This window comes from Leuciscus leuciscus (genome assembly GCF_965113295.1).
Source record: "Leuciscus leuciscus genome assembly, chromosome: 21".
Taxonomy (NCBI): Eukaryota; Metazoa; Chordata; class Actinopteri; order Cypriniformes; family Leuciscidae; genus Leuciscus; species Leuciscus leuciscus.
Genome location: NC_138745.1, coordinates 2,903,770 through 2,924,161, shown reverse-complemented (window position 1 = coordinate 2,924,161; position 20,392 = coordinate 2,903,770). Strand labels below are relative to the sequence as shown.

Genomic DNA, 20,392 nt, shown 5'->3' with positions numbered 1-20,392 from the left:
AGAGAGAGAGAGAGGGACAGAGAGAGATAGAGAGAAAGAGAGATCCTTTTCTTTCACTCTAGAGAATTTATCAGCGTCTTATCGGTTCCCTCCCTCCTTATTCGACTGGAAACACAGCGACACCTAGCGGCGACTTCGGGAATCACTCAGAACATTTCACTTCTGTAAAAACATACATGATCAATAATAAGTTATGACAGCATATGTTTTTACATTGCTGTAACTCATCAAAATTAGTTAATACATTTTCAACTTTTTTATGCAAGATTCAGCTAGTTTGTGTAAGCCAGTTTAATGTAATTTAAGTTGAAATTACTTAAAAATTCAAGTTGATTGTACTTAAAAGTTAAACTTTTTTACAGTTGTTTTTTGTTCAATTCATTCATTTAAATTAAACCAATTATTTTTATTTAATCCAATTAATTAATTACTTTAATCAATTATTTATTTATTTTCAATAAAATGTAATTTTTTTATTTTTTTATTTAAATAAAATTGTACTTATTTATTTTAAGCAATTCATTTATTTAAATTAAACCTAATTATTTTCATTTTAATCCACTTTATGCAAATATATATATATATAATTTATTCATTCAAATAAAAAAAACCTTTTATTTTAATCAAATATAGTTAGTTACTTAATATTAATTTTATTATTAATTTATTTTTACAATTTTGTTTACAGTGTTTTTCTCTAAACGTTTCCACTGACCTCAGCACTGAAAATCGGACAAAACGACAAAGCTGTAACTTAACGGCCTTAACGAGGGACAGAACTAAGTCAGTCTTTTTTTATTTTTTTATATTCATGTTTAATTCCAGAACAGAATTAGCAGAATTCCTGGTGAAAAACTACAATACCCATGATCCTGCAAACCATCTCACAAATCAGAATTGTAACAAAACCAGTCAGGCCAAAAGAAGCAGGCACTTCCATGAAGCACTGCAAGTAACATAATCAAGTATTTAGAAACAATATAGGCTATTTGAAGTAGTTTGAGAGTGTAGTTTGCAATGCTTCATGGGAGTGGGCAGTTCTTTTGGGGCAATATTGGTGGAGAGTTTTCGCAGAATCGTGTGTAATGTAGTTTTTCACCAGGAATTCTGCCATTAAACATAAATATTTCCCCCTTCATGATAGCAACATTCTGTTACAACTGCACAAAGATAAATAAAAATATGGGATCATTAAGTGTCATTCTCGCCTGATTTTAATCTAATCAAATAAAATCATTTGACAAATGGCTAAACAACATGATCTGAGTTGTGTAGAAACACTGAAAAGTCAGAAAATCCCAAACAAATGTGTCCAATATGCTGGACGCTTGAATTAAGGAGGATATTATAAGCGTGTGTGTTTATTTAAGTGTGGTTTATGAACAAGATGTTCTTTATATGTCATGAATGCTCGACGAATGCGACCAAAACAATCCCTCGTGCTGTTATTGAGAGTGAAAGCGGCCAATCACCAGCGGCTTTTCAAATGCCACGCCCATTAGTGCAAGTTTGAGCCAATCAGACACAGTTCTCGAGCAGTGGGCTCGTACCAAGCGAGACAGACGTTTTCTTTAACCAATAAGATTCTTCATGGCTCTATGACGTAGGCGCCTCACGTCAGCTTGTTTTGCTCAAACTGAATACTGTGCATGTCAGTAACTGGACGTTGCTAATCGAGCATGTAATAATAATGACCTTAAAAATAATAATTAAGTTGCCCAACACGTAATTTTCTTTGAAAGCAAAATTGCCACAGTTTATGGACATACACCAGACAAACGTCTTTTGATTCGTTGCGGAGTGGGACGTTTTTAGGATGATCGAACCGATCCCAGAGTTCGGAACCGGAGAAAAGATTCGAAGACTCGGTTCCGATGGATCTCCGGATCTCCAGAGTCTCTCCTGCGCTTCCTTCAACCAGGACACGACGTGAGCGCGCATATGAATCCTCTCGGGATCCGTATGTTCTTAAAAACTAGACGAGTTTCCCAAAACGGGTCTCGGTGATCATGGCGATATATTTGCACAGTTATTAGTCTATGCCATCACAAACATGACATCTATCTAACCCTAACCTCTATCTATCTATCTATCTATCTATCTATCTATCTATCTATCTATCTATCTATCTATCTGTCTGTCAATCTATCTATCTATCTATCTGTCTGTCTGTCTGTCTGTCTATCTATTAATCTATATATCTGTCTCTCTCTCTGTCTGTATGTCTATCTATTTATCTATCTATCTGTCTGTCTGTCTATCTATCTATCTGTCTGTCTGTCTGTCTCTCTGTCTGTATGTATGTCTATCTATCTATCTGTCTGTCTGTCTGTCTCTCTGTCTGTATGTATGTCTATCTATCTATCTATCTGTCTGTCTGTCTGTCTGTCTCTCTGTCTGTATGTATGTCTATCTATCTATCTGTCTATCTATCTGTCTGTCTGTCTGTCTCTCTGTCTGTATGTCTATATTAATCTATATATATATATATATATATATATATATATATATATATATCTGTATGTCTATCTATTTATCTATCTATCTGTCTGTCTGTCTCTCTGTATGTATGTCTATCTGTCTATCTATCTATCTATCTCTATATATATCTGTCTGTCTGTCTCTCTGTCTGTATGTCTATCTATTTATCTATCTATCTATATATCTGTCTATATATCTGTCTGTCTGTCTCTCTGTCTGTATGTCTATCTATTAATCTATCTATCTTCATTCTCTCTCTCTGTCTCTCTCTCTCTCTCTCTCTGTCTCTCTATCTCTCTCTCGCTCTCTCTCTCTCTCTCTCTCTCTCTCTCTCTCTCTCTCTCTCGCTCTCTCTCTCTCTCTCTCTCTCTCTCTCTCTCTCTCTCTCTCTCTCTCTCTCTCTCTCTCTCTCTCTCTCTCCCTCTCTCTCTGTCTCTCTCTCTCTCTCTCTCTCTCTCTCTCTCTCTCAGGTCTTTGGCTGTCGGTGGTAAGAATGGCTACCGGCTGTTCTCTCTGTCTTCTGTTGACAGAATGGATTGCATTCATCAAGGAGGTATATATAAAACTGCTTTAAAATTGCATCCCAAACATTTGTCCACAGAGCCACTGATGTCACAGATATGTGATTCCTGCAGGATTCTGGGAAGTTTGTAAAATAAACAGAAGCGAGGCAAGGGTCAGGTCAGGTCAGGTCAGGTCAGGTCATCTTAGACCCGAAACATGAAGTGTTCAAACAAGTGTTCATCACAACCAGAGATAAATGAATCGTGGTTCTGCAACCCAGTCAAATCTGGAGGGTTCATATTTGAACACATGCTTATTTTTATTACTGCTACTGTCCACATTTGAAAATAATAACAAAGTCATACAAATCTTATATTTCCTCACTTGCCGAGCCTCAAAGCCATACATTCATAAATCACACTGTCATGATTTATTTTGATTAATTGTACAAGGCTGTTTTGAAATAATAAAACAACCATAGCCGTGTTATTTAAGAATCTATGAGATACTATTATAATTTGTATTAATATTTGGAATAATTTTTATATTTTTTATTGTGTGTGTGAGTGTGTGTGCGTGTACGTGTGAGTGTATATCGGTATATACTATATATATAAGAGAGCTGTCAAGTCGATTAATCACACCTAACATAAGTTATATATACATTATATATGTTATATATACATTATATACAGATATATGTATATTATATTAATCACGATTAATCAATTTGACAGCACTAATTGAAAAAATTGAAATCATGTTTTATCAATTTGGTTGTTATTGTCATTTTATAAATTTTATATTTTATATTTGTAATATGTCTAAGAAGTTTTTATTCATTTTTATTTATTATTTTAATTTAAAATGTTGTTATTTTATTTCAGTTAATTTCTATTTATTTATTTGAAGTAATGATAAAATGTCTTTTCATGGTTTTAGTTTGAGTTAACCATAATAACACAGAACCGTCTAGATAAAAAGTATTTGGAAACGTTAAGGTTGTCAAACGTCTGCGTCCGTAACAGATCTGGATTCATTTAATTGCAAATGCAAAAGCCACATAGTTGAATATTTTGTATCTAATGCCATTCAGTCACTTTGCATCTTCTGTGTGATGTTGAATCTCAGTGTGTAACGCTGTATGTGTCACTGCACGTGTGTGTGTGTGTGTGTGTGTGTGTGTGTGTGTGTGATCAGAGGAAAGCCCTGACGTGTGTGTTGCGGAGCGGCTCTTCTCCAGCAGTCTGATGGTGATCGTGAGCAGATCTACACCGTTCAGGATGAACATCTATCACTTCAAGAAGGGCACAGAGATCTGTAACTACAGCTACTCCAGCAACATCCTCGCCGTCAGACTCAACCGTCAGGTGCAGCACTCACTACACACAACTAATTAATACTTCTATTCAACAAACACACATTCAAAGGGAGAGTAAAGACACTTATAATGATTTTTGTTTCAAATAAATGCTGTTCTTTTGAGCTTTCTATTCATCAAAACATCCTGAAAAATAAAATGTATCACGATTTCCTGTTTTTAACATTGATAATAATCATAAATGTTTCTTGAGCATCAAATCATCATATTAGAATGATTTCTGAAGGATCATGTGACACTGAAGATGCTGAAAATTCAGCTTTGAATAAATTACATTTGACTATATATTCACATAGAAACAGCTGTTTTAAATTGTAATAATATATCACAATTTTACTGCATTTTTCATCCGATAAATGCATTTTCTCGAGTATTCCAAACATTTATACTTCCTTCTTTCAGAGACTCGTGGTTTGTTTGGAGGAGGCCCTGTACATCCATAATATCAAGGACATGAAACTCCTGAAGTCTGTCCTCAACACGCCACCGAACCCCAAAGGTGAAGCGTTAAAACTGCACACAGCTCAAGTACACCTCTGAGTTATTACTGTAATCACACCTCAAAACCTGCTTTATTAATGCTTTCCATTCTGCCAGGTCTCTGCGCATTATCTGTCAATCATTCCAACTCATACCTGGCCTATCCTGGGAGCTTCACCGCTGGAGAAATCACTCTGTATGATGCTGTGAATCTGGTAAGTACGGAAGCGTGTTTACGCCACAGAGTGAAAAATAAAAACGGTAATTCAGACTTTTTATATATTAGATATAAAGTCGCAATTGCGAGTTATAAACTCACAAATCTGAGAAAAAAAATCTATCTTTTTTTCCTTAGAATTGGACTTTATAACTCGCAATTCTGTGAAATTATGTCAGAATTGCGAGATATAAAGTCGCAATTGCGAGAAAAAATGTCTAAAAAATTATTTTTATCGATTATTAAAATCGACTTAATAACACGCAATTCTGACTTTATAACACAAAATTGCAACTTTATATCCCAAAATTCCGACTTTATATCTCGCAATTCTGACTTTATATCTCGCAATTCTGACTTTATATCTCGCAATTGCGACTTTATATCTCAAAATTCTGACTTTATATCTCGCAATTGCGACTTTATATCTCAAAATTCTGACTTTATAACACAAAATTCTGACTTTATTTCAAAATTCTGACTTTATAACATGCAATTGCGACTTTATATCTCGCAATTCTGACATTATAACACAAAATTCTGACTTTATCTCAAAATTCTGACTTTACAACACGCAACTGCGACTTTATATCTCGCAATTCTGACATTATAACACAAAATTGCAACTTTATATCTTGCAATTCTGACTTTATAACATGCAATTGCAACTTTATATTTCAAACTTCTGACTTTATAACACAAAATTGCAACTTTATCTCAAAATTCTGACTTTATAACACAAAATTCTGACTTTATAACACAAAATTGCAACTTTATAACACAAAATTCTGACTTTATAACACAAAATTCTGACTTTATAACATAAAATTGCAACTTTATCTCAAAATTCTGACTTTATCTCAAAATTCTGACTTTATATCTCGCAATTGCAACTTTATATCTCGCAATTGCGACTTTATATCTCGCAATTCTGACTTTATAACACGCAATTGCGACTTTATATCTCAAACTTCTGACTTTATAACACAAAATTCTGACTTTAAATTCTGACTTTATCTCAAAATTCTGACTTTATATCTCGCAATTGCAACTTTATATCTCGCAATTCTGACTTTATAACACACGATTCTGACTTTATATCTTGCAATTCTGAGAAATAAAGTCAGAATTGTGAGATGTAAACTCGCAATTGTGAGATAAAAAGTCGCTATTATCTTTTAAAATATTTTATTCTGTGGCGGAAACAAGCTTCCATAGGTAAGAAACCCTATGTTCTCCCATCTGATCTCCCACATGTATTGAATCCCCCATCTGTTGCTTTAAAAGTTAAGCAGAGCTGAAATCCTCTCCTCTTGGGTTATTTCAGAGGCAGGTGACGGTGATCTCGGCTCATGCCAGTCATGTGGCCGCCGTCTCTTTCAGCGCTTCAGGAACCTGTCTGGCCAGTGCTTCTGAAAAAGTGAGTCTGAGAAGGTTGTTTTCTCAGATATTCTCCATCTCATTATTCTCATAATGTTCTGATTGTGTAATAACCCAGGGCACTGTTATACGAGTCTTCAGCATTCCTGATGGAGACAAACTGTTTGAGTTTCGCAGAGGGTTGAAGAGGTAAGAGATTATTTATATAGTGCTTTGCACAATACATATTGTTTCAAAATGCTATATATAGTCTGTCTGACTATGTATAAATATATTCAGATCCCTTAACAATTGATGTTTCTTCAACTACAAGCACTTTAACTGTATATACCAGGGGTTGATTTTCATTTAAAATAACACATGACTTTTTGTTCATATTAAGACTCAAATGTCCTACAATGACTTCATAATTTAATTTTGCTACTCTCAAAAATTGAGAGAGAAAATTACAAATGTATTTTTAGGGCCGTCAATATGTGTGTGTATATCACTTTCATATATATATATATATATATATATATATATATATATATTTGTTTATTTATTTAAATAAATCTAGCAATAAAAAAACATTAAAGCCACACCGCGGAACTTTTGCGGGCGCTAGGGGCGCTAGACCTGTAACTTTCACGTCTAGCGCCCCTAGAGGCCACAAGCGCCGCAGCACTGTCGCAAAAGTCTGCTCCATGAGTATATCAGAGCCTATGGTCACGTGATGGCCGTAAAGCGATACGTTCTCCAGGTCACATGACCTGGCCAACGACGGTCCGTCTTCTCCAAACTTACATAGGCGGTATTTCAAGAGGGCAGCCCCGCTCGGAGCATTAATAGTGTCAAACGCTGTATATTGGCCTGAGGAATCATTTAAAATAACTTGTATGCGTCAACTCTTTAGGTCACAAAGTCCACGGTGTGGCTTTAATGAAGTATTTTTGAAAAAAATACTTTTTGTTTATTTTTATTTTTATTTAATTGACAATTTTTTAAATAACAATACAAAAGTAATCAGAATTTGAAAGCAGTGTTAAATTTTGCTGTCTTAAAAATGTCAAACTGTATATATGACATTTATACATGGATAATTATAGCTTCCATACATTTTTTGGAAGGATCACTAAATTTGGGGGTCCAATAAAAATAAAATAAAAAATTCTGGTATAGATATTAATGTTTTACACTTTAGATCTTAACATTTAAAATGGCATTTCCAATCAAGCTGTAATTTTGACATATTAAGCAATGTGTGAAAATATGTAATTGTGATTGTGCATAAATTGTAATACAAATGAGTTGGCTATTTAATTGCAAAAGTGTTTGAATGCTACACTACATTGAAACATTTTAAATGGAAAAATCACTGAGAGTGTGTGTGTGAAAAGAGTGTTTTATGATGTGTTCAGGTACGTCAGCATCAGTTCCCTGTCGTTCAGTGCCGACGCACAGTTCCTATGTGCCTCCAGTAACACAGAGACTGTTCATATCTTCAAACTGGAGCATCATAGTCCCAGGTACATACAACATCCAATCACAAAACATGTATACAGCATCACAGATGATGTGCATTAATACAGTAGAGCTTCACGATTAATCGCTAAAGATCGTGAGCTCGATTCAAACACCCACGCAAACTTATTCCTGTATGACAGCGATTTGGCTCTGTCTATTAAAGCTTTGACAAGTCCGATCACAGCGAACATTCAGATCTGTGTTCTGAGCCAGAGAGAGCCGTTGTCATGTATCGGTACAGTCTTTTAAACCACACAGTATCATAATTTCTGTGTTACAATCACTCAAATTATCACGGAAGTACTGGAATAAAAGTTTATGCTTAAGATATAAACACTGACTGATGTCTATCATGTGATCAGAATTAGGGCAAATCACCTTTTGAAAGTAACTTGATGCTTAAAATAACGATAGTATCAGTTACATCGTTACACCAGTAGGTGGCGACAAGTGACTGTTAAAAATCTGTCATTGAATCATTCATTCAAGAGATTCGTTCAAAAACGCTGATTCATCCAGTAATGAAACATTTGAAGGTTTTATGACTCATTGAATCATTCATTCAAGAGATTTGTTCAAAAATGCTGATTCATCCAGTAATGAAACAAGTGAAGTCTTTATGAGTGAGTCATTGAATCATTCATTCAAGAGATTTGTTCAAAAATACTGATTCATCCAGTAATGAAACAAGTGAAGTCTTTATGAGCGAGTCATTGAATCATTCATTCAAGAGATTCGTTCAAAAGCGCTGATTCATCCAGTAATGAAACAAGTGGAGTATTTATGAGCGAGTCATTGAATCATTCATTCAAGAGATTTGTTCAAAAATGCTGATTCATCCAGTAATGAAACAAGTGAAGTCTTTATGAGTGAGTCATTGAATCATTCATTCAAGAGATTTGTTAAAAAATATTGATTCATCAAGTAATGAAACAAGTGAAGTCTTTATGAGCGAGTCATTGAATCATTCATTCAAGAGATTCGTTCAAAAACGCTGATTCATCCAGTAATGAAACATTTAAAGGATTTATGAGTCATTGAATCATTCATTCAAGAGATTTGTTCAAAAACGCTGATTCATCCAGTAATGAAACAAGTGAAGTCTTTATGAGTGAGTCATTGAATCATTCATTCAAGAGATTTGTTCAAAAATGCTGATTCCTCTAGTAATGAAACAAGTGAAGGATTTATGACTCATTGAATCATTCATTCAAGAGATTTGTTCAAAAATGCTGATTCATCCAGTAATGAAACAAGTGAAGTCTTTATGAGTGAGTCATTGAATCATTCATTCAAGAGATTTGTTCAAAAACGCTGATTCATCCAGTAATGAAACAAGTGGAATATTTATGAGCGAGTCATTGAATCATTCATTCAAGAGATTCGTTCAAAAGCGCTGATTCATCCAGTAATGAAACAAGTGGAGTATTTATGAGCGAGTCATTGAATCATTCATTCAAGAGATTCGTTCAAAAACGCTGATTCATCCAGTAATGAAACAAGTGGAGTATTTATGAGCGAGTCATTTAATCATTCATTCAAGAGATTCGTTCAAAAACGCTGATTCATCCAGTAATGAAACAAGTGGAGTATTTATGAGTGAGTCATTGAATCATTCATTCAAGAGATTCGTTCAAAAACGCTGATTCATCCAGTAATGAAACAAGTGGAATATTTATGAGTGAGTCATTGAATCATTCATTCAAGAGATTCGTTCAAAAGCGCTGATTCATCCAGTAATGAAACAAGTGAAGTCTTTATGAGTGAGTCATTGAATCATTCATTCAAGAGATTCGTTCAAAAACGCTGATTCATCCATTAATGAAACAAGTGGAATATTTATGAGCGAGTCATTGAATCATTCATTCAAGAGATACGTTCAAAAACGCTGATTCATCCAGTAATGAAACAAGTGGAATATTTATGAGTGAATCATTGAATCATTCATTCAAGAGATTCGTTCAAAAGCGCTGATTCATCCAGTAATGAAACAAGTGAAGTCTTTATGAGTGAGTCATTGAATCATTCATTCAAGAGATTCGTTCAAAAGCGCGGATTCATCCAGTAATGAAACAAGTGAAGTCTTTATGAGTGAGTCATTGAATCATTCATTCAAGAGATTCGTTCAAAAGCGCTGATTCATCCAGTAATGAAACAAGTGAAGTATTTATGAGTGAGTCATTGAATCATTCATTCAAGAGATTCGTTCAAAAGCGCTTAGTCATCCAGTAATGAAACAAGTGAAGTCTTTATGAGTGAGTCATTGAATCATTCATTCAAGAGATTTGTTCAAAAGCGCTGATTCATCCAGTAATGAAACAAGTGGAGTATTTATGAGCGAGTCATTGAATCATTCATTCAAGAGATTCGTTCAAAAGCGCTGATTCATCCAGTAATGAAACAAGTGAAGTCTTTATGAGTGAGTCATTGAATCATTCATTCAAGAGATTCGTTCAAAAACGCTGATTCATCCATTAATGAAACAAGTGGAATATTTATGAGCAAGTAATTGAATCATTCATTCAAGAGATTCGTTCAAAAACGCTGATTCATCCAGTAATGAAACAAGTGGAGTATTTATGAGCGAGTCATTGAATCATTCATTCAAGAGATTCGTTCAAAAACGCTGATTCATCCAGTAATGAAACAAGTGGAGTATTTATGAGTGAGTCATTGAATCATTCATTCAAGAGATTCGTTCAAAAACGCTGATTCATCCAGTAATGAAACAAGTGGAGTATTTATGAGCGAGTCATTGAATCATTCATTCAAGAGATTTGTTCACAAACGATGATTCATCCAGTAATGAAACAAGTGAAGTAATTCAAATTAATTACATCTTTACATTATGTATTTAATATTAAAATTTTGTCTAGTAAGTTATATGTTATTTTGTTTAGTTGTTCTCAGAATCGCGGGAGAATTGTGCTCTCTATATTAAACGAAAAAATCATGATTGTCAAAAGTTTAAAGAGCAGTGTAATGGTCTTCCACACTGGTTATGGTCATGTGTGCTCTCATGATCCTCAGCACGGATTCTCCCTCCTGGTCTGGATATATGGGGAAGATGTTGTCTGCCGCCAGCTCTCTCCTGCCCTCTCAGGTGTCGGACATGATGCATCAGGACAGAGCGTTTGCTAGCGTTCACCTCAGTGCGGCGGGCATGAGGAACATATCCGCTCTCTCCATGTGAGTCCCAAACACGTCCCGTAAGAGATATGGAGATGTGGAAGCTCCTGAATGTTGTTGTCTGTGCTGATAGGATCCAGAAGGTTCCTCGTCTTCTGGTGGCTTCATTAGATGGTCATCTCTACATCTATAACCTCGATCTGCAGGAAGGAGGAGACTGTTGTTTAGTCAAGAAGCACCGGTGAGCCAGAGGATCACACATCAGTCACTGGGTTCAAAAATCATGAATGTGTATTATTTACACAATAAATCATAAAATATAACATCGATTTAGTTTTTTGTTCAATTTGATTTATTATAAGCCATAACAAATATAACTGATTTAATTTTTTGTTCAACTGGATGCACAAGCCACAAAATATATAATTTATTTACAGTTTTTGTTAAATTTGATACACAATAAGCCATAAAATATATCATTTATTTTGATTTTTTTTTTTTTTTGATACACAATAAGCCATAAAATATATATATTTTTTTTTTGTCCAATTTGATACACAATAAACCATAAAATGTATAATTGATTTACAGTTTTTGTCCAATTTAATTCACACTATACCATAAATTATATAATTGATTTGGTTTTTTGTCAAATTATATTCACAATAAACCACAAAATATATAATTTATTTTTAAAAATTGTTAAATTTGATGCACAATAAGCCACAAAATATACAATTTATTTATAGTTTTTGTTAAATTTGATACACAATAAGCCATAAAATATATAATTTATTTAATTTTTTTGTTAAATTTGATACACAATAAGCCATAAAATATATATATTTATATATATATATATTTTGTCCAATTTTATTCACAATAAACCATAAAATATTTCTTTTAACATTTTTTTGTCCAATTTGATACACAATAAACCATAAAATATATAATTGATTTACAGTTTTTCGTCCAATTTTATTTACAATAAATCATGACATATAAAATGTATTTACAATTTTTGTCCAATTTGATTCACAATAAACCATAAAATATATAATTAAATTAGTTTTGTGTCAAATTGATATACAAATAAAGCATAAAAAATATATAATTTCTTCAAAACTGTTCAAATATTGTTGCCACCACACAAATTGCTGTTTCTTGCGCATGTTGTTTTTTATCTAAAACCATAAAATATATAATTGATATAGTTTTTTATCCACAATAAACCATAAAATATGTAATTTATTTAGTTTTTTGTCTTAATTTTATTCACAATAAACCATGAAATATAACATTTATTTACTATTTTGGCAAATTTGACACAAATTGCTGTTCTTGTCCATGTTTTTAATAAAACTTTGTATGTATTTTGTAATTTAAGCAAAGGTGTGTGATTCAGTGAAACATATTCAACTGAAAATAAAACCTCTTGACTATATAAACGAGGCTCACTCAACATCAAATGGTCAGATCTCAAGCTGATTCTGCATGTCATTGTTCCCACAGACTGTATGAAAGTGCGGATGAAACCCGAGCGGCGTCGGAGCTGGAGCCCGGAAGTTTATCCTACGCAGAAACTGTTTCCACGAACACCAATCAGGACTCTAGTTCCCTCACGGGTTCGTCCAATAGGAATATGTGACCCTGGACCACAAAACCAGTCACATGTCGCACGGGTATATTTGTGGCAATAGCCATTGTATGGGTCAAAATTATCTTTTATTTTTATTTTTAAATTTATTATTTAATATTATTATTAAATTAAATATTTGTATTAAATATTTGTATTTATTTATTTTATGCCAAAAATCATTAGGATATTAAGTAAAGATCATGTTCCATGAAGATATTTTGTAAAAAAAAAAATTGTCAATTTTTAAATATATAAAAAAATATTTTTGTGAGTGAATGCAGCAAAATCGCGACAAACTATAAATAAATATTTTTTTTATAAATGCACAACTTTAAAGGAGATTTTCTCAATGTTTCGATTTTTTTGCATCCTCAGATTCCAGATTTTCATAGTTGTATCTCGGCCAAATATTGCCCTATCCTAACAAACCATACATCAATGGAAAGCTTATTTATTCAGCTTTCATATGATATATAAATCTCAATTTCAAATGACTGGTTTTGTGGTCACATATATCAAATGTCTGGTTCTCACAGCACTTCCTGAAGACTGAAAGATAAATGATGATCCACTTTTCCTCCAGGCTACTCTGAGGATGGAGGAGTGAAGAGAGGAGAACTGATCCCAGATCACGAGTTTGCGGATGAATCGCTCCGTCTGGATGATGAACAGGAGTTTCCTCCGGTTAGCTTTCAGGACACCTGAAGGATGCAGATCACTCATAACCATCATAGCTGTGGATAAAGACATGTTTATGGTGGAAATAAACAAGAGAACACCATCAGATTCAGTGTGACCAGATCAGGCTAACCTTATACAAGTACAATCACACTTTAACTAGAGCAAATGTGTGTGTTATGCATTTGCCGATTCTAACTACAACTGTGAAATCATATTTTGCCACAGATGTCTGTATACATGCTTAATATATAATGATGAAGAACAATCCTCTTCACCTCGTCAGTGGATGCAGAACTGATATGCTTTCACTCGAAACAGTGTTAGTTACCTACAGTATAAGAGTAGCAAACCTCTAATGAGAGATGTGTTAAATACAGCTTGTCGATACACTGAGTTGACAGATTACAGTAGTTTTAGGGTTTATAGTTTCAAATTCCATAATTATTTCATAAGATACGCAACAAATCATATCCTTTAATGTTCCTCTTTCTCACTCTCAGGTCTTTTTAGTCAATCTCACAGTAATAAAATAAAGCTGCCGAAATGAAAGTAAATGTTTGTGTGTTTGTGTTGAGGATGTGCTGGACATGTAGAAATTAAACACAAGGGTTGCAGAAGTTATGTAATATTGCCGTCTGAATTATGTATTATAAAGATACTATAGTTTTATAACAGATAACAGTAGCTTAGATCAATGCAACTATAAAACAAGTGATGAAATGATAGTGTTTGTTGTGACAAAAATGTAATTTAGACACTATACAGCTATGTTTATATATAGTTATAATAGAACAAACTCCTAATAATAGATCTATAGACTAGAACCAAAATGGCGTAATTGGATGTATTTTCAGTGAAAGACACTTTTTCTACAACTTTTCACACTCTCAGTTGTTTATATTCAGTTTGTCTGCTGACGCTCGTCATTATGGACGCCCATTTCTGCCACATGTTTGGGTAAATCATAACTATGACATGCAAAGTCGTTCAGTAATTATGACATCAAAATATAAGAAATAAATATGAAATAAATATATTAAATAAAAGGTAAAAATGTACTTTTTTTGACTTTGTCGTGATTTTGACTTGAAATTATGAAAAAAGTCAGAGCAAACTTCATAATAATGAGAGAAGTCAAAATGATGAGATAAAAAGTTAAAATTGACTATGTCATAATTATAATAAAAACTCATCATTGTGACACTAAGTCATTCAGTGATTGTGACATAAAAAGTTAAATATATTAAATAAAAAGTAAAACTTTTTATGTCATAATTGAATTGAAAATAAATAATGAGAAAAAGTAAAAATTATGAGAGAAAAAGTCAAAATTGTGACTATCGCTGTCATATTTTATGACACTGTCATTCAGTAATAATGACAAAAAAAATATTATTATGACATTAAGTCATTCAGTGATTGTGACAAAGTTAAATATGTGAAATAAACATTTCAACTTGACTCATAATTTTGACAAGTCATAATGATGAATAGAAATTACAAAATTATGATAAAAAAAGTTGAAATTATGACTGTCATAATTGTGACTTTTTGTCATAGTTTTGATTTATGTTATAAGTATTACTTTAAAGTCATAATTTTGACTTCATGTCATAATTATGCATTTTTAATATCAGAATTGTGGCCATTTAAATAATAATTTTGTCTTAGTATGTCATAATTTTGACTTTTAATGTCTTAATTATGACTTAGTATGTCATAAATATTAGTATTTCATTTTCTTTCTACCTTTATGTCATAATTATGATGTCCAAAGGCATGATATTGTTCTGATTTGTGGCAGAAATGGCCTTCCATACATCCGTGTATGTACATCAGGTTTGATTTTTGTATTTAATAAGTTAATGTGAAAGTGGAGTGGTGAAAATTACATTTTAAACCGTTTTGAATAAAATGGCAGACTCTTTTGTCTCGACTAAGACTAATATCATAGGTGATGTTTTGAGAATGCTAATAAAACAGGGCTAATATTTTCACACATGACGTCACGTGCGTATCAATATATTAGGTTTGGAATTGTAATAACTGTGGCAAATGATGTCTTTCAGCAGCACATGTACAACTAGATGACTGCATGATAATAGCAGTAACTTGGTAAGTTCCCTAGGTAGCACTAGCACTAGCACTAGCACACTCTGTAGGGCGGGATTTGTGACGCGGCCAGTGAGTCGTGGCCGCAGTGCATGCTGGGATAGTGGCGTGCGCACACGGCTCCTCCCCACGTGTTTGACTGACTGAGTGACTGCAGTGATCAGAAACATGGCAGTAGAGACAGCGTCTCTCATCCACACACACTCACACTCACACACACAGCTAAAGGAGCTTTGAGTTCACAGCGCGAGCACGAGCGGCCAGTGAATCACAGGTCAGATCTCAACTTTACCGTCAGTGTTTTGTTGGTTTAGTGGATCAGCCGAGGCCTGGGTGTGTGTGTGTGTGCGCGTGTGTGTGTTCACAGCATGTTGGCAGTGATAATGTTGTATCAAAAGTTTCATACGCACAGATAACATGTATCTGAACACACACAGACTGCAGATGTCATGATGTTCTGCGTGATCTGCGTGACGCGAGGCTGATGTTGAGTCTGAAGAGCTAACGCATGTTAGCATGATGTTTCGTTTGCTGACTCTGGCAGATTCCCTGAGCGTGGATTATTCTTTAACATTTTACTTTTAATTGAATGTACCTTTCGTGTATGCTTTAAAGCCGTCATGATCGTGTTGCTCGCCCTTGCATCATCACTGAACAGTTGCCAGCTAATTATCATGACAATAGTGATTGATTGACAGTTACAAATGAGTAACGGTAGATTATATAAGCCTGGCTATATATATATATATATGTGTGTGTAATAGGAATGCACGATATATCAGACATCATATCAGTGTCGGCCGATATATGTGATTTTTATAATGTTGTAGCCTAGTGATCGGCCGATAAGATCATTTGGTCGATATATTAAAGCTGATAAATAATGTATGATCTCCTTCAGCTGAGACACTTCAGATAGAACATGATGGTTTTGAATTGCTTGAAATATGATTGGAATCACTTTAAAAAAGGAAAATACAGTAAAGTGCAACATGTGCAGCGCAAGTCTGTCATATCGGCTACATAACATTATCATGAGAACATCATTATAAGTATGTGTTTGGGACATTGGCTTTAATGGTGAGACTTGTTCTTGTAATCAGGCTCTCAAAAATTCTATACACATTTGGAATTAGATTTATTGGCCAATATATCAGTAATCAGCTTTTAACTATATTCATATCGGTGCATGCAATATATATGTATATATATATATATATATATATATATATATATATATATATATATATATATATATATATATATATATATTAGTTTATCTTAAAAGAAAATTTTATATTTATAGTCTATGTCGTAAATATGACACAGTTATTACATGTAATTATTTGTCTATAAGTGTATTTATGTATAATAATGCGTGTGACTGACTATACATATATATTAACTACCACAATATATGGGTCAAAACACATGGACAATTTATGTTATGAGACCCAGAATTGTGTTTTGATCCATATGTTTGCTAGCACAGTGTTTTGTTGTGTGTACAGGTCTGAAGTCTTCCAGCAGTGACTCCTTCCTTCTGTCTTCATTATGGCCAGCGGAGACGATGACGATCCTATTATACAAGAGGTAGATATGGACATGTTGAGCTTCTCCAGGATGATCAAACTGCAGCGTCATCTATCATAATTCTCTCTCTCTCTCTCTCTCTCTCTCTCTCTCTCTCTCGTTAGATTGACGTGTACCTGGCCAGGAGTCTTGTGGAAAAGCTGTATTTGTTCCAGGTAAGAATGGAAGATATGATATTATGTTGGGAAGGTTGACGCACCTGGGCCAGGTCTGCATCACGAATGATTATCATTTTCACGTGTTTTTAAGCACGCACACAGAAAGCCGCTTCTCAGACAGCGTGCGAATACTCAGTTGAAATCTCTTTCGTGTCTTCTTGAGCTTGAACGGACATATTCACACAAAAGTACGTCAAAAAATGCCGGTCTCAGCGACTGTCCTAGTAAACATAAGCCGTGTTTCCCTTAAAGATTTGCGCAAAACTTTTGTGATATTTTGTAAATATAGATTAAAAAACTATTGCGCAATTATGGTGTTTCATTAACCGATGTTATGTGACTAAAACGGCAATTTTTTTTACTTTTTTTCGAGAAGTCATTCCAAACATCATGTCCATGGATGTTGGAAGGTTTATGTAAATCGCCATTGTTTAATGGAAGGACTCGTAAGTGTGTCTTCCCAGCATTAATGGAAAGGAAAGACCCTTTTACATGTGTGCAAGTTTCCCTCAAATCTGCTTCAAACTCTTGATAAATTGTGGCCTTTCTTTGTTTATAATCCAGTATTCCCATAATTCTTTTGTCTTTTATGAGTTTGATAAAGAACTCTCTCTCGTCTTCTGTCCAAACACACCGTGCTTCTTTAAAGAGTGATCGACTGTTACGTATGTCAGGTGACTGTAAATGCAGAAAAACTGTTTCCATTGCAGTTTGGTGAAATATTCCTTTTTTTGAATTGCCTGAAAAACCTCCTCATGCGAGCGTATAAACTGTTTGCGAAAGTGACGTGTTTCCATTGGGCATGTTTTCAATACGCAATTTCTATTTGCACAATTTGAAGGGTAATGGAACCGCGGCTACACTGTATAGTCTGTTATAAATCGCATGTGTATCAGTATATTGGATCCGTGCAGCTCTTAAAGTGACAGCAGCCTAATAAACCTGCTGTGGTTTTTTGTTTTAATTTCAATCAAAGAAAGGACAAAGAAAAAAAATCACTCTCTGGTTTTGACTGAATAACTTTAATAAGGATTGCATAATTTTTTATTTATACAGTGAAGAGAATGCAGTGCTATTTAACATTTTCTCTACCTGAAAATCACTGTTAAAATTTCCTGAAAAACATGAAAAGCAGTGGTTACTTTATTTGTATGTTTGTTCTGTTGTATTTGTGCTATTTCTTGTAATTTGATTACTTGTATTTGTTTTTATTTTATTACTGACAGTTGTCTTTTTATTAAGGTTATGGGTCAAAAAATCTCTCACAAAATCCACACATTTAACACCCTAGAAATGACATAACAGCTTATATAGTGTTTTGACCTCGATATTGTTCACCCTGCCTCCTTTTCATCATGGTTTTATAAATTATATATATGAGGATGATGAAGTAAGTTTTGTTGGAAAATATCCATGAATGAAATAAACATAATCAATCAAAATCAATCAATCAAAACCTCGACAACCCAACTGCATTTTACCGCAAACTTGCGACTAACGTTAGTTAACTTACTAAAGAAGGCGCAATCGCTTGTTTGCTAAGGGTCGGGACTCCAGCATTAACTCACTGACAACATTGTATTCAGAATATAAAATGTTTTTTTATCTCGTATGTATGATCTCGTTTTCATGGAGACAGACGCGCTGTGCACGGAGGGGAGGGTACACACATGTGTACACACCTGTGTATCGCTTGTCTGAAGTTTAAAATCATTGGTTACCCGTAAGCCAATCACATAACGTTTGGTTATGGCGTGTGTTATGCGCCGGCTCAGCCGCATCGAACTTCCACTGTAAACACATGTATGTGTGTGTGTGTACTTGTGCAACTATCTTTGTGAGGACCAGTTTGAGTTTTAGACCAGTGGAGTGAGGACAGAGAGAGTAAAGTGAGGACATGTTGGCCGGTCCTCAGTTTCTGAGAGCCTTTAAAGGCCTGTTTGAGGGTCAAGACTTGGTTTTAGGGATAAGGTAATGAGGTCAAGGGTCAGGGGTCAGGTTAGGCACTTATGTGATGGGTAAGGTTAGGGTAAGCGGCTAGAGATTACATTGTGTCAATGAATGTCCTCATAAAGAGATGTATGTATGTATGTATGTATGTGAGTATGTATGTATGTGAGTATGTATGTATGTGAGTATGTATGTATGTGAGTATGTATGTATGAGAGTATGTATGTATGTGTGTATGTATGTGAGTATGTATGTATGTGAGTATGTATGTATGTGAGTATGTATGTATGTGAGTATGTATGTATGTGAGTATGTATGTATGTGAGTATGTATGTATGTGAGTGTATGTATGTGAGTGTATGTATGTGAGTATGTATGTATGTGAGTATGTATGTATGTGAGTATGTATGTATGTGAGTATGTATGTATGTGAGTATGTATGTATGTGAGTGTATGTATGTGAGTGTATGTATGTGAGTGTATGTATGTATGTGAGTATGTATGTATGTGAGTGTATGTATGTGAGTGTATGTATGTGAGTGTATGTATGTGAGTGTATGTATGTGAGTATGTATGTATGTGAGTATGTATGTATGTGAGTGTATGTATGTGAGTGTATGTATGTGAGTGTATGTATGTGAGTATGTATGTATGTGAGTATGTATGTATGTGAGTATGTATGTATGTGAGTATGTATGTATGTGAGTATGTATGTATGTATGTGAGTATGTATGTATGTATGTGAGTGTATGTATGTGAGTATGTATGTATGTATGTGAGTGTATGTATGTGAGTGTATGTATGTGAGTGTATGTATGTGAGTGTATGTATGTGAGTGTATGTATGTGAGTGTATGTATGTGAGTGTGTATGTATGTGAGTGAGTGTATGTATGTGAGTGTATGTATGTGAGTGTATGTATGTGAGTGTATGTATGTATGTGAGTATGTATGTATGTGAGTGTATGTATGTGAGTGTGTGTATGTATGTGAGTGTATGTATGTGAGTGTATGTATGTGAGTGTATGTATGTGAGTGTATGTATGTATGTGTATGTATGTATGTGTATGTATGTATGTGAGTATGTATGTATGTATGTGAGTATGTATGTATGTGAGTGTATGTATGTGAGTGTATGTATGTGAGTGTATGTATGTGAGTGTATGTATGTGAGTGTATGTAT

General features: G+C 34.1%; 3 protein-coding genes across 5 annotated transcripts in view; 2 read left to right on the top strand and 1 right to left on the bottom strand.

Annotated features, from left to right (window-relative positions):
* Positions 1-7, bottom strand: part of LOC309485338 (arf-GAP with dual PH domain-containing protein 1) — a 46,514-nt gene extending 46,507 nt beyond the window's left edge. The window contains exon 1 of the mRNA XM_082152166.1: positions 1-7. This exon is cut by the window's left edge and continues 342 nt beyond it. The gene's annotated coding sequence lies outside the window, so the exon portion shown is untranslated.
* LOC309485328 (WD repeat domain phosphoinositide-interacting protein 1-like) overlaps positions 1-14,015 on the top strand; it is a 14,592-nt gene extending 577 nt beyond the window's left edge. Inside the window, exons 1-12 of one of the 3 annotated variants that reach the window (XM_082152147.1) lie at positions 1,622-1,960; positions 2,952-3,034; positions 4,186-4,355; positions 4,769-4,865; positions 4,964-5,061; positions 6,391-6,483; positions 6,562-6,632; positions 7,844-7,951; positions 10,980-11,138; positions 11,212-11,319; positions 12,591-12,703; positions 13,301-14,015. In XM_082152147.1, coding sequence (XP_082008273.1) covers positions 1,875-1,960; positions 2,952-3,034; positions 4,186-4,355; positions 4,769-4,865; positions 4,964-5,061; positions 6,391-6,483; positions 6,562-6,632; positions 7,844-7,951; positions 10,980-11,138; positions 11,212-11,319; positions 12,591-12,703; positions 13,301-13,422 — 1,308 coding nt within the window. In that variant the 5' untranslated portion in view covers positions 1,622-1,874 and the 3' untranslated portion in view covers positions 13,423-14,015. Of the gene's footprint in view, positions 1-1,621; positions 1,961-2,951; positions 3,035-4,185; positions 4,356-4,768; positions 4,866-4,963; positions 5,062-6,390; positions 6,484-6,561; positions 6,633-7,843; positions 7,952-10,979; positions 11,139-11,211; positions 11,320-12,590; positions 12,704-13,300 lie in introns of those variants that run through there. The other 2 variants (XM_082152146.1, XM_082152148.1) reach the window with 2 other exon arrangements.
* A 1,589-nt stretch (positions 14,016-15,604) lies between these two features.
* polr3e (polymerase (RNA) III (DNA directed) polypeptide E) overlaps positions 15,605-20,392 on the top strand; it is a 31,335-nt gene continuing 26,547 nt past the window's right edge. Inside the window, exons 1-3 of the mRNA XM_082152116.1 lie at positions 15,605-15,784; positions 17,022-17,103; positions 17,208-17,258. Of these exons, the coding sequence (XP_082008242.1) occupies positions 17,065-17,103; positions 17,208-17,258 (90 nt within the window). The 5' untranslated portion in view covers positions 15,605-15,784; positions 17,022-17,064. The remainder of the gene's footprint in view (positions 15,785-17,021; positions 17,104-17,207; positions 17,259-20,392) is intronic.